This window comes from Sceloporus undulatus, chromosome 2 (assembly GCF_019175285.1).
Source record: "Sceloporus undulatus isolate JIND9_A2432 ecotype Alabama chromosome 2, SceUnd_v1.1, whole genome shotgun sequence".
Lineage (NCBI taxonomy): Eukaryota > Metazoa > Chordata > Lepidosauria > Squamata > Phrynosomatidae > Sceloporus > Sceloporus undulatus.
In genome coordinates, this window is record NC_056523.1 from 172,713,976 (window position 1) to 172,729,722 (window position 15,747).

General features: G+C 41.6%; 1 protein-coding gene across 5 annotated transcripts in view; it reads left to right on the forward strand.

Annotated features, from left to right (window-relative positions):
- Positions 1-15,747, forward strand: part of SLC11A2 (solute carrier family 11 member 2) — a 74,555-nt gene that overhangs the window by 32,755 nt on the left and 26,053 nt on the right. For all 5 annotated transcript variants that reach the window (XR_006101848.1, XM_042448712.1, XM_042448715.1 and 2 more), the window contains 8 exons: positions 622-741; positions 3,905-4,011; positions 5,034-5,104; positions 7,702-7,769; positions 8,959-9,114; positions 10,071-10,229; positions 12,787-12,873; positions 14,397-14,516. Coding sequence is in view for 4 of the 5 variants with exons in the window: in XM_042448712.1 (XP_042304646.1) it covers positions 622-741; positions 3,905-4,011; positions 5,034-5,104; positions 7,702-7,769; positions 8,959-9,114; positions 10,071-10,229; positions 12,787-12,873; positions 14,397-14,516 (888 nt within the window). In the remaining variant the exon portion in view is untranslated. The remainder of the gene's footprint in view (positions 1-621; positions 742-3,904; positions 4,012-5,033; positions 5,105-7,701; positions 7,770-8,958; positions 9,115-10,070; positions 10,230-12,786; positions 12,874-14,396; positions 14,517-15,747) is intronic.

The window sequence follows — 15,747 nt, forward strand, 5'->3', positions numbered from 1 at the left end:
TTGGTTCATTAAAGTAGCAGAGGAAGTACGTATACATTTTGTTTTTTCCTTGAAACTGTGTGTGTGTTGTGTAAGTGACGTCCCAAGTCTGCTGTTCCCATAATTCTTGGAGGCTGATATTTGTAATAATAATAATAATAATAATAATAATAATAATAATAATAATAATAATAATAATATGTTTTATTTATAAACCGCTATTCCAAATAGATCATAGCGGTGTACAAGAAAATTATATAACAGTACAAGAAAAATCTACAATTAAGGTACACTGTATCTTCAGGCCAGCCCCTGATGACGCTGGGCCGGCCTGCTCTCTCCCTCAACGGCCGAAAGATGACAGTTATGGAGGGAGGGCACTCTGTCTTCAGGCCAGCCCCTGATGAAGTACAGTACAGACACAACTGGAATATGGTGCTTCATCAATCAAAACTCCAGAAACCAAAACTAGGTGCATTGGAAAGCTGTGTTCTCCATGCTGTGTATGGCTTTTAACCCGAAGCTGGAATGAATTCAAGAAGAAATGCAAGCTCACTTTAGTGGGCAAAATCTCCCAGGTTGGTTGGCTGGTTGCCAAGAGTTTTCATAGCATATCTGGTTTTTACCTTTTGTGTCTTTCAGCTGCTCTGGGTTCTCTTACTGGCTACTGTCATTGGTTTGCTCCTGCAGCGTCTGGCAGCTAGGTTAGGAGTGGTAACAGGACTTCATTTGGCAGAAGTATGCAACCGACAATATCCCAAGGTGAGCATCAAAGCTATGCAGCTGTATTGTGAAAAACCATCTTGCGTGTGAAGCACTTGTTGGCAAAGGAGCACACCTTGTTGTGGAATCATGTCTGCTGGTGGTCTTTAAAATCCCAGGCAGAGTCAGGTTATAGGAAGTCTTAGTAAATGAGGAATGAGCAGAAGCAGGGTTGAAACAGGCCAGAACAAATGGAGCCAGGAAATGAGATAAGTCCAGAGAGACTCATGAAAGAGCCAAGCAATTCTCAGAGTCTCAAAGCTGAGCCAGATTCTGTAGCCAAATTAGTCTGTAAGTATATGGGAACCTGTGCATGTAAAGTGGCAGCAGTGGATCTAGAATGACAAGTAAGATAGGAGCAAGACAAAGGGATTGTGCTAAAGAACAGCATGCAATTGGAGGAGATATTCGTCATGAAGTCCATCATTCCCAAATCTTTCTGGCTGTTGCAGTCCTTCCATAGTCACATAGTGAAACTACAGGCTTTGGAGATAGGACATAGGTTGATATATCTGAGTGTACACATCATGTATCTTTTTAAAAAAATATCATCATCATATTGAACAGTGGTTCTCAACCTTCCTAATGCCACAACTTTTTAATACAGTTTCTCATGTTGTGGTGATCCCCAACCATAGAAGACTGGTGTCTCGGTTCCTAAGACCTTTGGAAATATGTTTTTTTCCCAATGTTCTTAGGCAACCTCTGTCAAAGGGTCGACCCCAAAAGGGTTGTGACCCACAGCTTGAGAACCACTGATATAGAGGAACACTTAGGGCCTATATACCCTAGGTACCAGATTGTGTCTAATCTTGGAAGCTAAGCAGGTTCAGCCCACATTAGTTTATACTTGGATAGGAGACCACCAAAGAATACCAGGTGCTGTGGGCTATATTTCAGACAAAGCGACTGCCAAGACCACCTTTGAATATTTCTTGCCTAGGAAAACCCTAGAAAAATCATGGGGTTGCCATAAGTTGACAGGCAGCTTGAGGGCACATACACACAAATGGGGGATCACTAAGTGCTTATAGAGAATCTCCTATACCAATTTTATATTTGAGCCAGGAGCTGCCCTTAAAAAGGAGGTCAATAAATGCATGTCCTTTGAGCATGTACAGAGAACACTGCTCTTACTATGGAGTAGTCACTAGCACCTGGAATGATTAGGGGCTGCTGTTTCCAGACAGGTTTGTGAATTATCCTCTTCTTCCTGACTTTTCTATAAATGCTCATGCCGTGCCAAACATTACCTCCAAGGTTGTTTTAATTACTAATTTTTTGAGAAACCAAACTGCTAAAGCCGTCCTTGGTTTAAACAAGTACATACAATACTTGGTTCACAATGAAATCCTTCCTGGGCTTGTTTTGGCAGGACACATTTACCTGAAGATCTGGTACTGCTTTATGTATTCTTCCTTCAGCGGTGTTAACTAATCCCCCTTTTCTCTTTTCCCCTCCCCTCCCCCAGTCATATTTGATGGCCTGCCTTTGGGTGGTCATGGGAGGGAGGGAGGAAATGTATTCCTTTCTGGGATATGCAGATCATGATTATAATGCAGAAATGTCCTTGTTGCCATGTTTTCCTCGCAGAGTGAGTTAAGTTTTTCCCAGGACACAGGGAGTTGGGTTCAGGTCATACTGGACCACTCGAAATAACTAATTTTTCCTGAACTAAAGAAGAAAGGAGGTGTGCAGTAAGGTTTATTGGGACTGAAGTGGTGTGGGAATTACTCCAAAATGTCTCCTTCCTCCTCTATTGAAGGTCGTGTCACAAACCCCAGAGCTGCATGGGAGGAACTGGTTTCTGGGAGAACCGATACTGTTGGCACAAAGCAGAGCCACAAATGTGGCCTCCTCCCATGTGAGCTGGAGTTGCTGGTGTTTTGCTCTTTGTAATGGCACTAGAAGATAGTGCAAGAAAGGAGAACTGAACTCATTTTGAAAAGTAACAATGCCAAATAAAAGGTGTCTTTTGTTCTTGGCTTCCCAATAAGAGGAAGACTGCCAGAATGTTTGACCTAAAAGCACATAGCTTTTCATGCTGACCTTGTTCTTGTTCTATCATACCCTCTTAGATAGAGGCTGACAGATCTTCTTGCTATCTGCCTGTTTGTGACTTCACTGAATTTCAGACAGCATAATCCACATAGGCAGTTGCTGGTCAGCAGATATGGAAGATTTTCACACCAGCGCTTACTGTGGGGTAACTGTTGGTAAAACGCTAGGGAAGTGTGCATGTGTGAAAGCTTGACACACTTCTGAAATGTCTGGGAATCGTCCCCTTGCTTCTGGCGTCCTTGAATCATTCGCAGAGCAGCAATTCCTTATGAATGCAAAGTTTCCGTTCATAGGAAATTGCTGCTCCATGAATAATTCAAGGCGGGGGGACAATTCCCTGATGTTTCAGAAGCACATCAGGCTTACACACACACACACTTCCCTGACATTTTACTTGCGTTTTACCAGCACTTACTCCACAGTAAGCACTGATGTGAAAATCTTCCCTTAATCCTCCCATCACCAGGAGTATTTGATTTTTAATTTTAGACTTCAACAATGCTTTTTATTGCACATGTGGTAACAGGAATAGGGAAGAAAATTAAAGATATGTTTTTGTAGTTCTTGCTTAGTTGTGGGGAAAGGGGGGCATCCACTAGAATGGTGTGAACCCTATCACAGATTGCCTGTCAAGATGTATATATAAAATTTATTCGGTCATTGACCAGCAAGTACAAATAACAATCAAATCACAAAAGCCATAAATAAGCTTGCTTATAAAAACTTCTAAATTGTACTAAATTGTACCTGTCAAGATTCTCAGCTCAGTATAGGTGGATGAAGGACTGGCTCTCCTTTGTTCCCTATTCTCCTCCCTTAACTATTAGCTTCTAAAGCAGTAGTTGAGAATGGGAGATGTTTTGCTGTTTGAACAGGTGATATGTTGAAGGCCACATGGGTGATGGGTGGAGCAGGTGCTAAAGGTGGGCTGAGCTCTCTTTCTCCCCATCTAGTGAGTTTCCTAGGAAGGAAGAAATCTGGGCTGATTTTCTGCCAAGTGCCAAAAATTATCCACTTGTGCCCTAGTTAGGGAAGTATATGTTGCAAGGACTAGATTCCCATCTTTGTACATATTAAATGAAATTGTCATGTTTTTGCCTAGGTCCCTCGGATTATCCTGTGGCTGATGGTTGAGCTGGCTATCATTGGGTCAGACATGCAAGAAGTCATTGGCTCAGCAATTGCCATTAACCTTTTGAGTGCTGGGATGTAAGTTGGCTCCAAACCCCTTGGTCTCTCTCAACACATTGATTATATTACAATAATTGCCTTTTTCTCTCTGTTTTATCTTGTCATGTGACATTTGTTCTTTTTAAATGAGGCATCCAGAAACATACAGTGTTTGTACAGTATGCACTTACTGAGGCAGTGGAATCAGGGATGACTCATTGGTTAGGGCACATATGAAAGGTTTCAGGTTCAGTCCATCCACCCCAACATCTCCAAGTCTGCTGGCTGAAACCCTGGAGACTCTCTGCCAATCCTGTGTAAATCAGAAGTGATGGAATCATACTAACTTCCAGATATTGTAGGACTACAGTTTCCATCAACCCTGGCTGACAGTCCCAGTGGTGAGCGATTGTGGATGTTGGAGTTCATTGACATCTTAAAGCCTGCATATTCGCCATACCTGCTGTAGAAAATATTGAGCTAATGGTCATTTTTGTGAGGATAATTGCCAAACTTGTTTCAGGTTCTTTGAATAATTCTTATTATTCAGTTGCCATTTCAGCATTAAAGATCATTAAGTGAGATTTTATTGTCTGTAAAACCAATGACCATTTCCAGAAGAGTCACACATCTTGGTGTGAGGTAGCAAGGCCTTGTTTTTCCCCCCTTTCTTTCCTGGAAGGGCCGGGCTTTTCTAAGATGATTGGAAGATTCAGACTTCAGTTAGAAATATCCAGCTGTATCTATGTTCCCATTTTCCTCTACATTTGCTTTTGGCAATGGGCATAATGTTATGCTCCATAAACTTTCAGCAAATTGCCCAGCTGAGGTTTCCTTCTTAAGGTTGCTTTTGCCTCTCTCTATAGTTTCTGTATAATTAGGCTTCTCAGCATCTTGCCATAAGGAAGTTGTTGGTCTGTCTTTTCAAACTCTACCTTGAGGTATGCCTGTGGCGCATTTCTAAAAGTCACCTAAAGGTAAGGGATGCTGGGCCAAATTTGATTTGAGGAGAGATACTTAGAGTACTCTGAAACCTACACACCTGTTTTGTCTTCCTGCAGAGTACCTTTGTGGGGTGGAGTTCTCATAACAATTGCTGATACCTTTGTGTTTCTTTTCCTGGACAAGTATGGTAAGCTGCTTATTTGTATTTGTTTATAAATGAAGCATACATTTATTTCATGTAATTATATTTTTAATGCTGCTCTTCCTAGGGAGGGATGCAGTTATGCAAGGTTCAGTCTTGTTCACCATCCCATCAATTTTGTTGAAATTTTTATTACTTTCAGGCTTATGGTAAGCTGCTTATTGGAGCAACTTTTCTTCCATCCTGAGTCATCTGTTTTTTGTTTGTTTGTTTGTTTTTTAAACCATTGGGGTAAGGGCTCTTTCATACGTGGCATCAAAAGGAGGCCTGCTGACCTATGTGCCAGTTTACTAATTTGGATGCACATTAAATGGGGCTTGCAAAATCCTGAGTGCAGGAAACTCCATTAAAATATATCTTGTATATCAGGGACACTGTCAGGAATGTGGTTGGATTGCATAGTTCTCTGAACTGTGGGTGAAGTCTCCCTACGCATTTTGCAAACCTTGTGACTATTAGTAGCATAAAGTTTTGCATGGGAAACAGCCATTGATTCAAACAGTCCCCTTGACTTGTGGCTTTTTCCTTCCTGTAGCAATCAATCACCTAGTATTTTTCAAAAACAACTGTGTTAATCTGGAAAGTCAGTATGTGAATGGATCTTGTAGCACCTTTGAGATTACTTGAAAGAAAGAAGCTGGGAGCAGGAGCTTTTTGTAGACTTGAGCATACCTCCTTAGGCGCATGCACCTGAAGTCTACAAAACCTCATACCACAAGCTTCTTTCTTTCAGTTAGTCTCAAAGGTGCTACAGGATCCCTTATCAGTTATTCTTTTTTTCCTTACACACTCCATCCCTTGGCCATAGAGACCTCATTGGCACGAACACTGATTTTATTTGGGCACCAAGTAAAAACATATCAGTAAAATAAAAACTGTGGCCCTCTGGCTGTTGCTGAACTCCAATTTCCAATGAGTCCTAATTTGATAGGGAAAATTACAGCCTGTGCAAGTGGTGGATGGAGGGAGTGGTAGTTTATCAACATCTGGAGGATCAGAGGTTCCTCACCCACTGTCATAGAGAACTAGCTTTTGTGCATGGGACTGTGACAGCCTTTCCCAACCAAATGTGTTGGACTACAAATCCCATGACCCACCCAGTTGAACTGCTGCCTGAGGATGGTAGGTACTGGATTCCAGCTTATCTGGAGAGTGCCAGTTTGGGGAAGAGTATGTTATGAGATGATGAGTTTGACATCCCATATGATATGAGGATTCTTGATGATGGAAATAAGCTCTCTTGATTATATTCTGAGTAAATGAGCAGAAGCTGCTTTCTCTGTTGCCTTTTGTGTAGTATGTAATATGTCTGCATCAATTGCTTATGTGTCTTCTGTTTGAAAGGGTGCTTGCGCGCGCGCACACACACACACACCATGCACAGCATTTGTCCTTCAATTTATGGCTGCGAATAGGCTGCTTTTCTTTCTCCCACCTCACTAACAGCTCTTCCTCCCTGTTCTCCCCTCCACACACAGAAACACACTTCATTGTTGTTTTGCTGTTGTTGTGTGTCTTCATGTCATATTTTCTGGGGCTGAGGCTCTGTGACTTACCCAAGGTCACCGAGTGGATTTCTATGGCCAAGTGAGGAATTGAACAGTGATCTTCAGAGTTGTAGCCTGCTGCTCAAACGACGCCACATTAGCTTTATACACACACTCACTCACAAGTTGCTTGTAATTTAATTTGACAGTTCTTCTCAACTACTTGGATTTTGTAAGATTTCACATTTTTTCTACGCTAAAACCAAAGTTTCCCCCTCCAGTTGCAGTAGAGAAAGAATACCTTTTGAAAGTGATTTACATTACAAGTGAAACACCAGTATGGCCCCTGTTCACCAGTGTTAAACCAGTTTCTGAACTTTCATGCTTGAGGAAAGTTCTGGAGGCTGTGTTCTTCCTCCTCTCCAGCATTGGACTGTGTGTTTCTTTGGGAGATGGGGAGACAGCAGTGAATCATTGTTTTTCCTCCTGACAGAATGGGGCAGTGGGTGATCTCTCATATTTCACAAATGAGGGGCATCCCAGGCTTAAGAAGGAGCCCTGGTGGTGCAGTGGTTGAATGCCTGTACTCAGCCACTCACTCAAAACCATAACGTTGCGAGTTCAAGACCAGCAAAAGGGCTCAAGCTTAACTCAGGCTTGCATCCTTCTGAGGTCGCTAAAATGAGTACCCAGATTGTTGGGGGCAAATTAGCTTATAGTTGTAAACTGCTTAGACGGTATGAAGCAGTATATAAATGAAGCTTGTTGATTTTTGTTTGTTTAATGGAAAGCTGCCACTCCCCTCAGGAGGGATGATGGGAGTTGGAGTATTGCAGCTCCTGAACGTCATTACTCCATCCTGTTGGAGCAGGATGCAGCCATCCCAACCACTGGGTCAGGACTTGGAGCTTATTTTGGCAGCTACTGTAGTTACGCTGTAAGAGAACGACTGGGCTGATGTTGGCAGACATGCAGTTGAGGACAATGTCTATTGTGATTATGTGAAAAACTGAGAAATTCACTTGATTCATATGGATTGTTAACCAGAACATTGGGTTCCCAAAGTGGCTAATGGTGCATGTGTGTCTTTTTCAGGCTTGAGGAAACTGGAAGCATTTTTTGGCTTCCTGATTACTATTATGGCCATCACGTTTGGGTATGAGGTAATGGTTCTTTTTACATATCTGAAACTTTGAATGTAAGAGGTGACTGCTGGTTCTTGCACTCTGTGGGATGGGCAGGGAATGAATGAGTCACAGACAAAGTGGACCCCCAAAACTATTTTTCAGGGCCCACAGCAAGAGAATTTTTCATGGTCTGAACCCTTCAAATCCAAGGGCAGGTAGCTAGTGGTGGCATTCCACTGACAGAACAGTGGGATCTAGCAGAAATGGGAAAGTGCCATTCTTCTTGCCCCCCTGAACCCAAAACCAGGCTGAGAATCCCTCTGGAACTTGTTTTTGGGAAGCAGAGAAGGCTACAGGAAGGAAAGGAAGTGCCATTGCAGCCCCGCCCTGAAGAATGTTGGTTTTTAGCCACCAAGAATTTTATTCTGCTATCTGGGTTTAGATTTCTTCAGTTCTGTGGTAGATAACAGTAGTTTAAAACAAGTATTTTTAATTATAGTGATCATTTATTTGTGAAAACAGTGCACTTTCCCCTCTCTGAAGTGGCTTTCTCTCTGAAGATGCTGGCAAAACATCAGAAAGAAACTCTGCTAGAACATGGCCACATAGCCCGAAAAACCCACAAAAAACTATGGATTCCAGCCATGAAAGCCTTTGGCTTTTTTGTTTCACAGTTCTTTCTTGCTTTTCTTTATGCTTACTAAAGCTATTTGAAAGTTTGCATGGGGTGAAACACATGCAACACTTCCTTTTGAACTGCTCTGTGTGCAAGGATATGATATTCCAGGAGTCTTAAAAGAGAATATTCTTTGAAGCAGTAAATAGTACTGTTTAAATTGTTTTTAATGGATGTTTTTTAGGCGATGCTAGGACAGGGTTTTTTTTTCCCCAGTGGAAAGACAGATTAAAAGTGTAATGTTTAAAATATATATATAAGAAGTCTATGAAGCCGATTTGACTGTGTTGGTGCCTATTTTTAAGTGACTCGTGGATCTTGGTGGATCATTTCCCCAGCCCAGATCCAACACTTCCCAGCCATTATAGCACTCTGACTCTGTTTCAACTTCACTTTGTGACAGTACACTGAGACAAGAGCTCCAGTGCTTGAAAAATAGACAGGAGGCTTACACCCGACTAGAAGTAGAATGGGGATTACTTTTGTGGCTTGCTGAGGCCTGTCATTATTGCAAGAAGGGCTAATCCTCATTCTCTGTGTATTCTGTAGTATGTTACAGTACGACCAAACCAGGGCCAGCTGCTAAAAGGGATGTTTTTGCCATATTGTGAGGGCTGTGGGCCCCCCCAGCTAGAGCAAGCTGTTGGAATCGTTGGTGCTGTCATCATGCCACACAACATGTATTTGCATTCTGCTTTGGTCAAGGTAAGATTTGGTGGGTTTTCAAACATGAGGGAGGCTTTTCTGAACAGTCCCCCCCCCCCAACACTTATCACACACTTGTTTTCTGAAGTGGTCAGTTATTTGTTCTGTGACAAAATTGCTGTTTGCACCACTGTTGCTTCAGTTTTGCATATACACACACAAAGAGAAAATCCTAGTTAAAATGGTTGCCTCTACAATAAGAATTCACACTGACAGCAATTTTGGTTATTCTGCTTAAATAATAGTAGTGGAATGGTGGAAAGAAGGTATCATGGCAACACTGTCCTCTCCCACAACATCCCCCTTTGATGATCATACTGTGCCTTCTAGTGATGTCCATATAAATCAGGCTTCCATTTGGAAACAGTAGCTGACCCAAAGGAACAGCAGAACTTAAATGTCAAGCACCCTGCCAGGAACACTTACTGCTCCTCCCATACCACAGACCTGCTCTAAGACCTGCTAAGGTGGGAGCAACTGATTCCTGTGGTGTGAGCTCATCTCTAGTTAATTCTATTTTCTGGTACTGAGAAAGTGTCACAGCTTGTTACAAGCTTTTAAAGTAGAAACTTTCTGACTTACTTTGGTTTGGTTTTGGTAGAGTATTTAATAGCTTTGTTTTGAAATAAGTACAGCCTTATTTTTTAAAAAAGGTTTCTTGTTCTGTAAGGGATTTTTCTCTCCTGAGTATTTACGTTCACATATAAAATACCATGTTGGATCAGCCACATTAGATATCCCAAGATATTAATATTCTGTCCTCAGATGCTATGGCATAATAGATGGTCACAAAAGCCTCCCTAATTGTTTTATCTTTCATAAGATAGATAGATGGTAGCAGTTTGCAGCTGTGAGTGTCACCCTGTGGATGAACCCCAACAACCTGGGGCATAAGTGTGTAAATTAGCTTCGCTCCTGCCTCCACAGGCTGTGTGAATCTGTTGTCTTTTGTCCAGTCTCGACAGGTGAATCGTGCCAACAAGAAGGAGGTCGCTGAAGCCAACAAATATTTTTTCATAGAATCCTGTATTGCCCTTTTTGTCTCCTTTCTCATCAATGTTTTTGTTGTCTCAGTATTTGCTGAAGCTTTCTTTGGAAAATCAAATGAAGTTGTGGTAAGTGTTCTCTCAGTGTCTCTCATCCCTCCCTGACACACTTTCTTCTGTAAATTTTAAGTGCTTACTATAAAACAACAAATACTATTGTTTACATTAACTTGTTGGTTTTTTTTGGGGGGGGGAGATGTAGACCTTCAGATAATGTTGATTTTCAGCTCCCATCAGCCCCAGCCAGCATGCCCAGGAGTTGAGGGAATTGGGGCCCAGCAACTTTTGGAGGGCCACAAATTCCCCAACCCCATTCAAGTGGGATTCAAAACTTCATTTTGAAAATAAAATAATTGACTCTGAAATCCGGGGTTGACTTACATATGGGTCAGTATAGTCACCACAGGTCAAGATTGACTGGAGAACAGTTAACAACAACAACAACAAAAAGTAATACTGCTTAGAAAGGTCCTTTAAAAAGTAGCTGTGACGCTCCACTCTCCATGCCTCTGCAGTGATTTCTACTGCTGAGGCAGGAGTGAGTGTCAGTGTGAGTGTATGTGATGTTTTCCTTCTCAATTTTACATTAAAACTTTCTCTCCCCATCCTCCTCTTCATCCGCTGGATCTCTTTGACCACCAAACACTCTGTTTCCCTCCACTTTCCTCATTTCCCAATCCGATGTTAAAACCTTTCCTCCTCCTCCTCCTCCTCTGGATTCCCCCGACTACCAAATGCTCCATTTCCCTCCACTTCCCAATCTAATGTTAAAGCCTTCTCTCCCCATCTTCCTCCTGCTCCTCCGGATCTCTCTGACCACCAAACAACCCAATTTCTGTCCGCTTCCTTCCTTCTCAGTCATCTGTCAAATGTCCAATGTTAAAACCTTCCCTTGACTTACCCATGAGGTTGGCTTGTACACAAGTATTTAGTAGTTTTATCCTGCATGTCGGTTCTTCTTCTGGACTTTCTTCCCAGCAAAAAGCAAAAGTACTATATGACTCTTCTGGTTGCAGTCAGTAGCCCTCCAGAATCTGAAATAGTAGTTGGCAGGGCTCTGTGGTAAACTTTTCCTGAGCTGGAAAGGGCCATGCAGGTTCTGTGGTGTTCCTTTGTATAGTATGTCCTGGCCCTTTTGAGAATGACAGAGTCAACAAGTGAAGATTGTTGATGGAGTGGGAAAAGGGGATGGAAAGTGCTGCCATGCATCTTCTCATCTCTGAGAAGTGACGTTTGTCACTCATGCAGCTCAGGCTAGCACAGCTTTTCCCCTTGGATTTGGGATTTGCCCCTGCAGACCGTTTCTGAAACAGGACACACGAAGGCTGAGAGACTGACATCCAATGTGCAAGTTCTGGTTCTATAGAGCTACCATGTTTAGGCCTGGCAGTTCATATCAAAAAGATAACACATATTAAGGCTGTGAAAGACCCCTGTCTGCAATCCTTGTCCATTTGAGTTTGTGTGTTTAGTAGTAGTATTAGTAGTAGTCATAATAGTAATAATAATTATGATGATGACAAATTTTATTTTTTACCCATCTTTCCCCAAGGCTCATGGCAGAGTACAACATAGATTAAAACACATAAAACCATTTTAACGCATTAAGTTAAAAACACATAAATGTGTGTGCATGTCAGTGTCAATATATAATTAAACATTCCTGTGAACTCAAACTACTACACTGTCAGGGAGGTTGCCCACTGCTTCTCTGCATGACTCTCAAGAAACAAATCAGGAACATATTCACAGTATTGGAAAGGGGTAGGGAGCTCTTATTTCTTCTACTTTTAAGAACTGTTGTTGGGAACCATTAGCCCTCCAGGCATTGTTGGTCTGCAGCTCCCATCATTCTTGACTACTGAGTACTGATTAGAGCTCATGGGATTTCGAGTCCCCAAACACCTGAAGGGCCACAGGTCCCTCATTTCTGTTTTGGAAGTTCACGTTTGGAATACAGGGATAAAGACTGCTTCTCAGTTGTCATTCGGAAGAATGTCAGAATGTGGGGAAAATGTTAGGTTAGATCAACCATCTGACTTGTTATAAGCCAGCTTCATAGGCCCAAGCTTTACCACAGGTATAAAAGCTTTCATGGGGGAAAAATATTAATAGTTTTCCTTGGGGGTTTCTTCTTCTTTTCTCTCTCATTTCTCAGGCTTTAACAGCTGACTGTAGGTAGCTGTGCTGTCTTCATCCCCATTTGGATGAACTGCACCCCTCTTTCCCCTACCCCCTTTCACATAAGAAACCATGAAATATGGTGGGGGAACAGCCCTTTTATTTTAAGCTGTGCCTGGGATTACATCCACTGAACACTAGAATAGCACCCAGTATTAGTTACATCACTGTGTGTGACCAGTGCTGTAGCATACTAGTGCCTCATTAATACTATTCCTACTGTTTATTTCAAAGCTGTTCCTGTCATTTTCATGATGAGTTTTTGCACTTGTGTTACAGTGGATCATTTTGTAAACCTGAATTGGGCTGTTTACTTGACCTATTCTTTCCTAAATGCATTTTTGTGTATGTACCCATGTGCATTGCAGGTGCCTGCTTGTGCTCATAGTAAGATCTGTCTTGTGAAAATCTTGTCCCTAAAATGTATCTAAATTTGTGTTTCTAGCACAATTTCTGTGCAAATAAAAGTGATCCTCAAGCAGGACTGTTTCCAGATAACAACCAGACCTTGGACGTGGATATCTACAAAGGGGTGAGCAAGTTTTTGAAAGGCGCTGTGTGTTTCCCTTGGGGAGAGATATGAAAGAGGACACTTGCTTTGCCTAGAGTTTGTTAGCCCTTCTGTTTTTGGGGGGTATGTGTGAGAGAGAAATAGCGATAGGACAAAAAAAAGTGATAGAAGAAAAAAACTTGCCATGGATTTAGAGTAAGGGTGGGAGTCATGCAGCATCCCTCCCTCACCAGTGATGTAATACTGAGCTTCTGGAGCATGTAGATTCTTTGAAGCTTATGGAAAAATATTAGTTTTTTAAATTGGGATTCATACTAATTTTTGAACAACAGTGAAAAATACAACTCAACATGAAAGCTGATGAAAAGGTTTAAATTTAAAATTCACATAATCTAAGATGGTCTCTGAAAAAAAAATTGCCATGTATAACTGTAACATTTTATATTTTTGAGAGAAACCAGTTCATATTAACTATTTTGCAGAAAACGTAATCTGCTCATTGTGTTTTGGGGCAACAGAGCTATAGTAGAAGCTGGCAAGTCCATAGTTGACACTTGGCAGATTGCTCGTAGACAGACAAATAAATGGTGCCTCAATTTTTATCAAGTACCTACTTCACATCATGAAAATATTATGATGTAGGAAATTCCACCATAAGTAATTCTGTCCACATGTCTTTTTGTGGTTGATCTCTGAAGACTGAAAAGATTTTACCTTGAGAAAAACCAAATAACGGGAATGAGGCTTTATCAGACATTGAGGGTCTGTACAAACAGCCCGTTCAGGGGTGGTTCTGTGCCACCCCTGGAAGTGCTGGGTTGGGGATGTGGCAGACGCACGCCAGCCCGCAACCAGGTGCAAATAGAAGCTGTGAAATACGGCTCCTATTTGTGCCCTAAAAGGGGTGCCATAAGAGACGTAGCGCGGCCTTATGATGCCCCTTGTGCACAGCGCCATTTGGACACTGTGCATGACGTACATCATCATAGGGTGCACCATCTGAACAGGCGCACACCAAGATGGCGCCCGGACGGTGGAGTAGGGTTTCTGAGCATGTAAACGCTCAGCCCTTATCTGGCCCTAATCCGCATACAGGCCAGCATAAAGTGCTGGTCTGTATTCCCCCTTAGTCAACAGTCCATAGATCACTAATGTTTAAAAAAAAACAACCCTCCAAATTCATATTATTCAAGGTGACAAGTGGTATACTGACACTTGTCTTTTCCCTCTGAATTTAGCTAGCAAGGCCTGGGGAATGAAAAGTATGTCCAGGATTCTATAAAGGGTTATGTGTTTGTGTGCACATGTTTTGTCCTCCTATTCATAGGAGGAAAGCAACCCATGGTCTTGGAGAAGATGAACAGCACCCTACATAGCATAATTATAAAATGAGTGTATTTGCACTGTGGCCATTGCTTTTCAAATATATACTGTGTTTTTAATAAATAGGGTTTTTTTAAAAAAATCAGCATAAATCTGTTTTGCCTCTTTCATGCTCGGTTTTTATCTTTTTATAACTTTGCTTTGATCCTTCTGTGCTTTAGGGTGTTGTCCTGGGTTGTTACTTTGGCCCTGCTGCTATGTACATCTGGGCAATTGGGATTCTTGCTGCAGGCCAGAGCTCAACAATGACTGGAACTTATTCTGGACAGTTTGCCATGGAGGTATTTTCTCTCTCTTCAGACATGTTGGCTTACATTTGTTGTCATGGCTCTTCCCACCTTCTCCAGTGTGTTCATACAGCCATTTTTAAAAAGAGAAGGAATAAATGCAAGAGCATAGTCTAACTGGCCCATGGCTCTGAAACCTAGCATATGACATGTGCACTTTCCTTACCAGAGAAATTGCATATGACGAGAATGCTAGTTTGGATTGAGTGATTTACATTTATATCCCACCTTTCCTCCAGTGGACATGATTCCGTCTCCTTGCCCATTTCTCCTACTAATGGCCCTGTGAGGTAGGTAGGCTGAATGGCCCAAGGCTACTTACTAAGTCTAATGGGGAAACCACCACCTAGATCTCATCAGAGCAGCTTCTTTTGCTTCCCAAAGTTTGTGTGTGTGCATGAATTCCTTAAACACATTAATCTATTCAGATTTCTTCCATGGCTTTCTTTTTGTAAAGTGACAGTAAAAGAACGTTGTATAATAATACTGTTATAAAGTTGAAGTACATGGGCCCAGTTGAAAAATGAAGATTTGTTGAATTTAGAAGGCTTTAATATTATTTTTGGCTGGCACACATACCTTTGGTATGACTAAGTAAAGCAAAATAAACAATTCAAAGATCACATTGTAAGGCATTCACTGTTAAAGGTATGGGAGAAATAAATCTCTGGCAGACAAGGAAGATATTTCAGGACAATAAAGGAAACAAAAAGTTACCATGCTACATAAAACCACTACTTTATTTTCCCCTCAGTGTTTCAGTTTGATACCATGTAAATCAGAATAATCATCTGACTCCTCAAGGACTGCTAGCTGCCATTACCCACAGAGAAAGGTACTCTAGTGTTACCCTCCTCTATAGCTGCAGTTGTCCTGATAATATTACCAAATTGTAGACGGAGTAGACTGAACTCTGCAGTTAGAATAATTAATTAGAATAAGTCAGACATAAGTAGCTTCCAAGACATTGAGAAAACACTTGCTTATTTTGGTTGGGGCACATCATACACTGTCTTATATTCTTTATGGCCGGGGAGAAATAATTGAATGAATAATCAAACTGCAATATTTGAGTTTCAATATACTTCTCCAGTGAAGCCTTAGTTTTTAGAAAAGCAAGGGTCAGAAACACTGCAGAAATAATCCAGTTTGAGACCACTTTAACTGCCCTGGCTCAGTGCTAGGGAATTCTGGGAACTGTAGATTTGAGACATTTAGCCTTCTC